Below are 12,214 nucleotides of genomic sequence, written 5' to 3'. Positions count from 1 at the left end.
AACTTTAATAAAATAAAATTAAGACAATATGGTTTTATGGCAGGAGGAGGCATTAAGAGAAGCTTGATAACTTGGTTTGAAGAATGCTGATCACTTAAAAGAAAGACGGTTAGAATAGAACGTAGAACACAGAACACAATACAGGCCCATAAACCTCACAATATTTTGCCAACAATTAAGGTGCATGTGGATTTCCTCCTGCAGAGAGTAGTGAATCTCTGGAGTTCTCTACTCTGGAGGATGGTAGAAGCTAGAATACTGAAGGTACTTAAAGATGGATCATAGCAATGTTGATAGCACAGGCACCTGAGTCATAAACTACTGATGCAATTCAGCAATCTGAGTACATAATCCAAGGAGACTTTCTAAGTGCAGTAATAAAGGACCATGACATTTTGAAGATGTTGCTTTTCAGTTGTGGCTTTGAACAAGGCCCTGTCTGCCCTTTCCTCGATTCCAAGGCACTATTGGAAGAGCTGCAATGAAGCTGCCCCAGTGCTTTGGCCAATATTAATTTCTGTGAACAACTAAAACAGACAACTGGTTGTAATCACATCGTTGCCTTGCTGTTAGTGAGAGATTCAATATGCATATTGTCTTCAATATTTGGAACAGTAGACGAGCACACTTCAAAAATACTTAATCAGCTGATAATCCTTTTCGGATGTTCCTTAGATCACAAAAATATTTGGATCACAAAAGATCACAAATTCTTCATAATAATTATTAGAAGTGTCATGTGAACACATACGTTTCACAGATCAACATAAAATGGAAAAAAAAAACTTAGAGGTAAAACATGAAGTGCTTTTAACTTACAAGCTCGGTGATAGCATCTAGTTCAATGATGCAGCCTGGTCTTGCTGTTGACTGTTGACTTACTATATTGAAAACCTCTCCAACAAGTCTCTAAAACGAAAGTTAAAGTCGAAAAGTTAATATTCAGCCATATTCTGTTATAGCATAATCTTCAGATTCATGGACAGGCTGACACAGGATATTCTATACAAATCCGTGAATTTGCTTCTGAATTATATCCGTGTGATGGGGAAAGATCAAATGGTTTATGGATAGCATTAGAATAGCCCTACTACTCATCCTCCCTTAAAGGGGGAAATTACAGACAATCTTGCTACATTTTCTTTCTCTGTCAATGCCACAATTAAATGAGAACATCAGTACCTTAGACAAATTTAGAGCAAATTTTGAGAACTTTTTGTGCCATTGTACAATTAACCATTGTCTGATAATATCCAATTATAGGCAGAAACAATATCATGATTTATGATATTTTACCCACTGAAGAATGCTGCTTACTGTAACCCATTTTGCACTGGGGTTTGTGCACATTTCTGAGAATGACTACAGCAAATCAATATTGTATTATCCAAGTAGCATTTAACAAAATTAATCAATTACTTACAGAGATTTCTGGATTAGATAGCTCACTTAAAAGCTTCTTAGCATCAATAACAGCTTGATATAATCGTAAATACCGTCCATCACTGGCCACAAAACAAGCACTAGGGGAATTGCAATAAGCACCTGAAATATAATCAGAAATTCCATTATCGCATGGCATTGGACACTCATAAAATTACTGAGTAGGGCTCACAGCTAATGTATATTACAGATTGACTACAACACCTAACAAGTTCCAAGAACAATGGCATAGATGGAGTATAAAAAAATAAGGCTTTGTGAAAAAAAGTGAAGATAACAGAAGCAAGCTAAAACAAAATGAACCAAAACTGGATGAAGCCATAATTTCTGGTTCTATTAAGACCTATGTCTAGAACTATTAAAATAACATTCTTTTAAACTTTGCACCAAAAATCTATGAAGTTAGAAAACAAGGATTTTCTTTATTTAGAATGTATAAAATCATAATCATAACTTTACCAGATGGCGTAACTGAGAAGTAAACAAATAAAATGTCCGAAGAACATGAATGCATTTACTTGATAACACAATATAGACATACCCAGGCAGTAACTCGGTATCAGAGTTGGCAACCAAGCCACATTTGAAAAGGCTGAAACATGCAGAGAGTTGATTCGTGCCAACTCTGATACTCCTCCAGAGTATGACAATGGCCCGACTGGATCAACTCGCCACAGAATTAGTTCACTGTATATTGAATTAGAATCCTGGAATGTAGCTGTTGTGCCATTTTCTCTCTGGTTTCTTGACAATGAACTGCTACTTCGCAATGGGTCAAAACTCCTTCCTTCATTGTACAAATACCCACCATCTGGTGTGCGTAGGGCATTGTGGTATGAAGTAGTTAGAAGTAGAGGTAGAACTGAATGGCAAGCTAAATCATTCAGATGAAAACGATGGCCACAGTAACGAGACTTATGAGACACTCCAAGGACAACTGAAAATGCAGACTCTTCTGCAAAACTGACAGCCCATTGATTCAAGGATCCATCAGCATGCTTGGAGATCATCAGCACATTAGGTGTGAAGATACTCAGTTTTAGATTACCAGTTGATTTGTTATGGCCAGCAGAAATTAACATGCCAGATGAGGAATGAGTCAGACCATGTGGCTTTTGTTTGCCTTGTTGAATAGCCAAATCTACATTCTTTGTGCAGGCATACATAACTATGCTCTTGCTGAGAGAGCTTGCATCACCAGTAGGAAATGCAACAGGAATCCGACAGGCAAACGAAACCTAGGAAACAAAATATACACATTAAAAAATTTATTTTCAAGATCATTGTTTGGAATTGTTAAATAAGCACCTTACATTGCAAATACATCTACTATAAAACCTGAGATACAAAGGAAGGAATGTTTTAAACATCCTTCAAGATACAAACCACTCAGAGTTAATTAACTTTTATTCCTTTCAACAGCAGCAAGGCATATCATGATCTTTCAATAATTTTCAGATATTCAAGAGGTGTAACAATATTTTTGGAAGTTGACCTGTCCCACTAATATGTACAGTGGCATGCAAAAGTTTGGGCACACCGGTCAAAATTTCTGTTACCGTGAATAGCTAAGCGAGTACAAAGATGAACTGATTTCCAAAAGGCATAAAGTTAAAGATGACACACTTCTTTAATATTTTAAGCAAGAAAACTTTTTTATTTCCATCTTTTACAATTTCCAAATAACAGAAAAGGAAAAGGACCCGAAGCAAAAGTTTAGGCACCCTGCATGTTACTTAGTAACACCCCCTTTGGCAAGTATCACAGCTTGTAAACACTTTTTGTAGCCAGCTAAGAGTCTTTCAATTCTTGCTTGGGGGATTTTCACCCATTTTTCCTTGCAAAAGGCTTCTAGTTCTGTGAGATTCTTGGACCGTCTTGCATGCACTGCTCTTTTGAGGTCTATCCAAGATTCTCAATGATGTTTAGGTCAGGGGACTGTGAGGGCCATGGCAAAACCTTCAGCTTGCGCCTCTTGAGGTAGTCCACTGTGGATTTTGAGGTGTGTTTAGGATCATTATCCTGTTGTAGAAGCCATCTTTTTTTCATCTTTGGCTTTTTTACAGATGGTGTGATGTTTGCTTCCAGAATTTGCTGGTATTTAATTGAATTCATTCTTCCCTCTACCAGTAAATGTTCCCTGTGCCACTGGCTGCAACACAAGCCCAAAGCATGATCGATCCACCCCCGGGTTTAACAGTTGGAGAGGTGTTCTTTTCATGAAATTCTGCACCCCTTTTTCTCCAAACATACCTTTGCTCATTTCAGCCAAAAATTTCTATTCAAAAAGTTGAAAGGAACATCTAAACAAGCCTGATGCATTTTGGAAACAAGTCCTGTAGACCGATGAAGTTAAAATTGAACTTTAAGAAACATTCTCTCTACATCCACTCCATCAAGGCACTTCACCATTCGATAGCTTTCAATCAGGTCACCCCTCATTCTTCTCAATTCTAGTGAGTACAAGCCCAGATCCCTCAGACGCACTTCATAATGCAAGCAATTCAATCCTGGAATCATTTTTGTGAACCCTCTCCAGTTTCAGCACACGCTTTCTAAGATAAGCAGCCCAGAACTGCTCACAATACTCCAAGTGTGGTGTCACCAGTGCTATAAGGTTTCAACACTACATGCTTGCTTCTATATTTTAGAACTCTTGAAATGAATGCAAACATTGTATTTGCCTTCCTCACCACTGACTCAACCTGCAAATTAACCTTTAGAGAATCCTGCAAATTAACCTTTAGAGTATCCTGCACAAGGACATCCAAGTCCCTTTGCACCTTAGTTATTTTTATTTTCTCTCCACTCAGAAAATAGTGAACCTGTTCATTTCTTCTACAAAGTGCATGACCATACACTTCTGACACTGTATTCCATCTGCCATTTCTTTGCCCATTCTTCAAATCCAAGTCCTTTCGTAACCTATTTTCTCAAAACAACCATCTTCACATTGTCCACAAATTTTGCAACAAAGCCACCAATTCCATCATCCAAATTATTGACATATAACGTAAAAAGAAGCAGTCAACAGCAAAGAACACAAAGGTTACTAGATTCTATAAGGTCCTGTGATTAGGCTAAGGTTAAATTGGGAGTTGCTGGACAGTGCGACTCAAAGCACCAGAAGAGCCTATTCTGCGCTGCATCCCTGAATAAAAATAAAATAAATAGGATCATAATCCACTTCAATAAGACCTTGCATCTTATTGTTTGCCCACACTTTATTTTCTCTGTAACACTATTCTGTTATTTTCTATTGTATTATCTCAGTGTAGGGTTGTAATGAAATGATCTGTATGGCTTACATTCAAAACAAAAATTTTCATCAGTACCACAAGAGATTCGACAGAGTAACACACATAAAATTGGAGGAACTCAGCAAATCAGGCAGCATCTATGGAAATGGATAAATAGTTAACATTTCAGGTTGAAATTCTTTATCAGGACTGGAAAGTAGGAGATAGACAACAGAATATAAAGGTAGGGGATGGGGAAGGAGGACAAACTAGGTGCTAGGTGAAGTCAGGTGGGTGGGGGAGGGGGGGATAAAAGTAAGTAGTTAGGAGGTGATTGATAGAAAAGACAAAGGGCCGGAGGAAAAGGAATCTGTTAAGAGAAGAGAGTAGACCATGGGAGAAGAGGAAGGAGGAGGGGCACCGGGGAAGGTGAGAAGAGGTAAGAGGCTAGAATGGGGAATACAAGAAGAGGGAAGGGGGAGGGGAAAAATTACCAGAAGGAAATACATGTGACATTAATAAAAATTACCATTTTTATTGTCCTTTTCAGAATGTTATTATAATTCAGTTAATTCATTGAATATGTTATTAAATCATTTTCTGGAAAGTAGAAAGCAGGCTCATCAAATATACAATATGAAAGAACATAAGATACCTTTACCTGCACCTGTCGAAACATCCCAGGTTGATACTCATCCAACCAGCCAACGTGCCACACCAACAAGGAGCCATCCATCGGATGAATACTGAAGAGCATGTCGGCATCTTTGTTCCATTCAGCTAACAGTCCAGCAACTTTATGATCAATCATAACATCTGATGAAGTCTTTTCCTCAACATCTTTGTCTAAAAGTACAGATTGCATAAACCCTGTAATAATTATTCTTTGCATTAAGAATATTTCTTCTTAGGAAATTTCCTCTTGGAATTTAAGCACTAATATGTTGTGAATATACATACACGAATACAATGCTAAATATAGGATGAAACACTGTCCACAGTAACAGTTTGCTCAATTGCAAAACCTAACCTGACATACCTAACCTAACCTTGTGTCAAATTATGAGCTGGAATCATAACCTTTGTGGTGAGGAGAAACAGTTGTGCAATAAAATCACCTTAAGGATAGCTACATACAGCTCAAGTAATGAGCACAAGTAACATTTACAACATAAGCAATAGAAGAATATTTTCAATATGGTATAAAATCCACAGAATTGTTAAAGAAATATCCACACCATCTGTTCACTGAGCCCTTGCTACTTTGAAAGAGCAATCTAATAGTTACCCTTTTTACCAATTTTTCCCCTGTACTTCTACAGCAACCTAGGATCTACAGATCCCTTGGCTAATGGTAAGGGTTCATGACATAAAAAAGGTTGGGAACCCCTCCTCTGTAATGTCTTTCAAGTGTTATTCAAATCCTTTTCAAAAGCGGGTGCAAGTGACTAAAATTGCATTTACCATCCTTTCAAGCAGTGCGTACAGAAAACAAAAATACTCATTGTGGTTTTTCCTCTTGAATATTTTATCTAGTTCTCTGGTGTTTAGTTGTCTGCCAATAGTTACTTTATAGTTACCATGTTTAAATCCTCAATATTTCTTCAATTTACCTATCTCTAGGACCACAGGAGAAGTTTTCTGTACCTTTTCTAAGGATCTTCAGAAACTTAATAAAATGTGATGTCAGAACTAGACATAATATCAGAAAGAGGATGAAACAAAATTTTGCAGTTTCAACACAACTTACTTGTTTTTATGAGCTGTGCCTCTAATTATAAAACGCAAGCTGTCTACCAACTTGCCTTCCATCACTTTGCACTCATCTGCATTACATTTCTACTCGCCATCTGCCCAAGTATATAACAAGCAAGGGGTTAATTGATAATCTTACTTCAAAAAGTAAATGGGGGAGATTTGACCCTATTAACACAACAGAAAGTGACAGCGGCTTTGAAAGTGATATAGGTTAATGCAAATCTAGGGTACTATAGAAAACTATGAAGGCATGGAAATCAGATGGTTGCAATTGGGAGAATAAATTGAAAGGTCTGACAGATAGGCAAAGGTTAGCTTCAAACAATTAATGCAAACAAGAAAAGTGATTCATCTATGGTTGACGAGAGAACTAAAAGTAGTGATAAGTGTAATGAAGAGGCTTATAGTTGCTGGAAATAGTAGGTCTGAGGATTAACAACATTTCAGAACTCAGGAAAGAAGACCCAAAAAATAAAGACAGAAATATGAAAGGACACTTGTGACAAACATAAATGATAGACTACGAGAACTTGTAAAGCTATATTAGAGGGAAAAAGACTGGTGAAGTGTGGGCTTTTTAGAGAAAAAGGACAAGTTATAACATCAAATAAGAAAATAACAGAATAATTACATAATTATCTTGATTGTGAAAGACGCACAAAACTTGCCAGCTATATTAGAGAATCAAGGATGTATCAAAATAAACTAAAAGAATTAAGCACCATTTAAAAAAAAAGAGCTAGAGAAGTTGATGGACTTGAAAACAATTTGAAAGAGTTGGCTTTGGAAACAGCGTATGCTCTGATAGTTATCTTTTAAAGTTCTTCAGATTCTGGAATTAGTAGATGTGCCTCCCCCCCCCCCCATTATTTAAAAATGAGAGGGTTGGTTAACAAGGTTGGACTACATACAATTAGGAGTAATATGGAGCATAGACAGACAATTAATTATCAAGTAGAAAGTGATGAATAAGAATAAACACACTGTTCTCAGACTTGAAGGCCATGATGAGATCAGTGCTTTGGATCACATCCATTATTCACAATCATATCAATCAATTGGCTGAGGGATCAAAATATTCAAGTTTGTTGACATTAGATGGGATTGAGGATGCACAGAAGCATTAAAAATATAGACCAGCTGAGTCTGTGATCACATGACAGATGGAGAGATCATGGAAAGGCATGAAATGGTATGAGCATTTGTTAAGTTGTGAGAGATTGATGTCCAAAGGGATTGAGGAGTGCTTATACACAAATCGATGAAGGCAACACAAAGGTACACAAAGCAACTGAATGGGTAAATTTTTTGATAGCTTTTTATTACAAGAGAATTTTGATATTCAAATAAATTTTATTGCAATTGCATGGGATCATGAGGGGAGAATATTGGGTGATGTATTGAAGAATGTGTATGATTTTGGTCTCCTTTCCCAAGAAAGGATGCACTTGCCATAGATGAACTGCAACAAAGGCCAAATAATTTAAAATAAAAAAATATCCTTTTCAAATAGCATAATAATTTTAGTTTCCAGATTTTACTTGTAGTTAATTTGGATGGTATTTCTATTAAATGTTCAAGGAAAAACAAGCATTCAGAATGTGAAACTTAAAACGGCGCTTAAACCAATAAAAGGAACAATGGAAACATAGCAAGATTGAAACTCCTGTTATGTTATTTGTTGATTAAGGAAAAATGTGAATTTTATTTGTAAAGATTTATTAGCTTTATTTGTCACACGCACATCAAAAAGCACAGTGAAATGCTTTATTTGCATCAAAGCAAATTAGCGAGGATTATGCTGGACAAACTGCAAATATCGCCATGCTTTTTGATGCCATCATAGTATGCCCACAACTCAACAATCTGAACTGTATATCTTTGGAACATGGGAGGAAACTAAAGTACCAAAAGGAAATAGAAGCATATGGGGAGAATGTACAAACTCCTTACAGATGGCGGTGGAAATCAAACCCCGATCTTACAACTGTGACTATAATGCGATATGCCAAGCACTAAATTACCGTGTCACTTCATTTTTAAAAATGTTTGTTATTCATTTAAAGCAGAGGTTGATAGGCTCTTGATTAGTCAGGGATCAAAAGTTACAGGGAGAAAGCAAGAGAATGGAGTTGAGAGGGATAATAAATCCCACGATCGAATGGCAGAGTATACTTGATAGGCCGAATGGCCTAATTCTGCTCCTATGTCTCATGGTTAGTTTATATGTAATACTTGCTTAATTTGCTTCATTGTTTTGTTGGATTGCTGAAGTCCTGTGACAAGCATAGATTTTGTTGCAGGCAAGCCACTGCAAAAAATGTCACTGAAGCACAAGCATAAAGCATGGAAACATATTTCAATGAACAAAAGGTAAATTGATACCTTCATCAGATTTGCACTCCAATTGTCCATATTCCTCAGTTCCAGACTCTGGAGATTGCTGCTCTAAACTCCGTCGCAGTTGCTGCAGGAAGACCTCCATTGACAAGGTAAAATGCAACTCCTTGTTGTTCAACCAATGGACTACAAAAGGTCCGCGAGTTTCTTCATTTTCACTTAAACTTAATGAAGTGATAGAAGGCAGGAGTGGAATGTCTATTAAATAAATTTAAAAACCTCATTAATATACTATGGTAAATTTGATATTTTGAATATTATTCACATAACCTGAAATTTATTATACCTAATCACACATTACATGAAAATGGAAACCAGGCAACTCCACGGTGCTAACCAAGATATAATCAGCGATCTTTTCCAAAAAAATTAAAGATTACAGCTGCATGAAAATTGTGGTTTGTGATCCCCTTAAACCATTTGAAATAACAGCATAGTGTTTGCGTAACAGTATATCTTGAATGGACATGGACAATATTATATAACAATTTTCTCAGCTCTACATCACAGCACTTAATGATCTTAATGCAAGCAGCATTTAAGACTGAAGCTCCTTATTTTCCAAACCAATTGCATAAAGTGTAAACAACATTTCACACTTACTGAATCCAACATTGAGAGGTAAAGCACCAACAGATTGTTTAGCACTTTGAAACCAACCAACATATTGAATTGGTTAAAGGTGCAATCAAAAGTTTGACAGAGATGGGGAAACATTTGCAAGGTGCATCCAGGAGAGTTTTTTGAAATAGTATGTTGAAAGTCCCATCAGGGAATGGGCCACAGCAGACATAGCATTGGTGAATCAGCCTAGCCACCCAAGCTTCAGTAGGATAGCATTTTGGGAACAGTGACTATAATTGGAAAACTATCAAATCATAATGGACAAGGAGAAGACTGCACCTTGGGAGAAAATGCTACACTGGAGGAAGACTGATTACAACAGTGTGAGACAGGAGCTAGGAAGTGTAGATACAGAGCAGCTATTACTCTACAAGTCCACATCTGACAAATGGGAGTCATTTGAAGCTCAGCTGACCAGAATTTGGGACCAACATATTCTTGTGAGGAAGATAGACAAGGGCTGAAAGCTTTGGGAACCTTAGATAATGAGCAATACAAATTTTGTCAGAAAGGAAAAAGTAGAATATGTAAACTTTACGACATTGAAATTTTACCAGGCTCTTGAGCAAAATAAGGGAAGCAAGACAGAACTTAAATAAAGACTCAAAAGTGCTAAAAGTGGCCATCAAATGTTCTTGCTGAGTAGGAGTAAGAAGAATCCCAAGGCATTTTACATATGCATTAAAAACAAGAGGGTTGATTGGAAGAGGACAGCACATCAGAATGGCAAAGATGCTCAGAATCTTTATCCCGGGGTATAAATAAATAAGGGCATCCGTTAGTCTTGCGAGAACATGGATCTGTGCCTGGAAAGTCTTCACTCTCCAGGGCGCAGGCCTGGGCAAGGATGTATGGAAGACTAGCAGTTGCCCATGCTGCAAGTCTCCCCTCTCCACGACACCAATGTTGTCCAAGGGAAGGGCATTAGGACCCATACAGCTTGGCACCAGTGTTGTTGCAGAGCAATGTGTGATTAAGTGCCTTGCTCAAGGACACAACACGTTGCCTTGGGTGGGGCTTGAACTCAAGACCTTCAGGTCGCTAGTCCAATGCCTTAACCACTTGGCCACGTGCCCACATCCCAGAGTAGTAATGTCCAAAACTAGAGGGTTTAAGGTTAGAGGAGGAAGTTTGAAGATGTGCAAGGCATTTTTTGTTTTATTCTCCTAAGTACTGTAGAGTACAGGCATAGTCTGCTTAATGTCTCCTCACACGACAAACTTGACATCTCAGATCTTTGCATGCTCCATTGCAAACATAAACTCTGGCCTCAGATAGACTGAAAAGACAGGGTGCCGGGATCAGAGGTGAGAGCCGATTTCACTGGCTCTCCATTATGGTCACTCCACTCTCCATGGTGCCAAGGTTATGAGGACTGCTCTGGCTGCTATGCTCTGTGCTCGCTAATATGATGAACTGATAAGCAATGCTTTAGGCCTACTCCGAGATGGTCTGGGGTTCAGATCTGAGGACTCAATTTTGGTTTGGAACATTAATTTTTGCTTCAATTGTTTGCATGTTTCGTGTTACTTTTTCTTTCTCTGTACATCAGGTATTGGCCTTTTATTTTTACTTTTTTTTCTTTAATTGAGTTCTTTCAGGTTCCTTGCTTTGTGGCTACCTGTGAGCAAGCAAATCTTAAGGTTGTATAACTTATACAGCTTTGATAGCAAATGTACTAGAATCTTGAATCTTAGATGTGAAGATCTATACACATTTTCTCAGAGCTCACCGAGCCTCTATATAATTGCCTTAATTGCTTGCTGAACCTTTATGTTAACCTCCAGTGACTTTGTTCAGCTGATGGACTGGTTTTGCTCTGGTCTTTGTCAAATATGCTGCAGAGGTTAATGATACTGGCTTAGATAAGTTAAACCTTATTATACTTTGTATTAGTAGTCTGTATGAGTGACTTCCTTGCTTTTTTTCCACAGAACAGTTGAGCACAATCACAAAATACTTTGGCAATGCAGATACACAGGTTAACCAGAAAGGAATTTCATGACAATCAAGAAATGCCATGGTCACCATTACTGACAACAGATTTTTAAAAATGATTTTATATAAAACATATTTGTATTTATTTCTAGCTGCCTTGATGAGATTTGAATTTTTATTGCTGGATCAATAATTACCATAATAGCCTCCCATTACAGCTCTAGCAACATAAGCATATCACCAAAACCACATGTTGTTCAATCTTGTGTTCAACTTTGATCTCCTCTCCAAAATCCATTAACAGACTTATTGTGAAAATTAAACTTCAAATAGTTCACCCACAAAAAAAAAACTCCTTTCAATTTTTTTTTGTTTTAGGTGTTTAAATTTACATCAGGTAAAAGACCAGTTATTCAGAAGCTCCAAGTATGAATAAGGATTTCAAGCAGCAGCTGAAGCTGGACAGATGTGCAAGTAAGCAACATTACAGAAGTTGAAGAAACCAGTAGCAGAAAGTAACATGCAGTTTGTATTCTTCTCAAGATCACATGCATAACATCAAAATTTGCATACACCTGGTTCAGCCTCAGACCAGAGCGAGGGTTGAGTTAGTGTTTAGATCTGTACTGGCAACCAAAAACAATGACTTATGTCTACTCAGTGCAGTTATGCAAAATTTACATACCTTCATCAATGGCTGGATATTGGGCACAGTCTGTGACAAATTTGGGACCGTGCAAGACTTCAGAAACGGGTGTAATCAATCAGAATAACAATGTTCATCAATAAATATGGCATTTCTAAAGTTCAGA

The 12,214-nt window shown here is 37.4% G+C and overlaps 1 protein-coding gene across 8 annotated transcripts in view; it reads right to left on the bottom strand.

Moving 5' to 3' along the window:
* LOC140211578 (dmX-like protein 1) overlaps window positions 1-12,214 on the bottom strand; it is a 199,880-nt gene that overhangs the window by 120,513 nt on the left and 67,153 nt on the right. For all 8 annotated transcript variants that reach the window (XM_072281438.1, XM_072281440.1, XM_072281439.1 and 5 more), the window contains 5 exons: window positions 8,826-9,038; window positions 5,344-5,528; window positions 1,985-2,681; window positions 1,424-1,545; window positions 820-909 (listed from right to left, as the gene is read on the bottom strand). In XM_072281438.1, the coding sequence (XP_072137539.1) occupies window positions 820-909; window positions 1,424-1,545; window positions 1,985-2,681; window positions 5,344-5,528; window positions 8,826-9,038 (1,307 nt within the window). The remainder of the gene's footprint in view (window positions 1-819; window positions 910-1,423; window positions 1,546-1,984; window positions 2,682-5,343; window positions 5,529-8,825; window positions 9,039-12,214) is intronic.

This window comes from Mobula birostris, chromosome 17 (assembly GCF_030028105.1).
Source record: "Mobula birostris isolate sMobBir1 chromosome 17, sMobBir1.hap1, whole genome shotgun sequence".
NCBI lineage: Eukaryota > Metazoa > Chordata > Chondrichthyes > Myliobatiformes > Myliobatidae > Mobula > Mobula birostris.
Note: the sequence above shows the minus strand (reverse complement) of the source record. Positions and strands in the feature narration are given on the sequence as shown.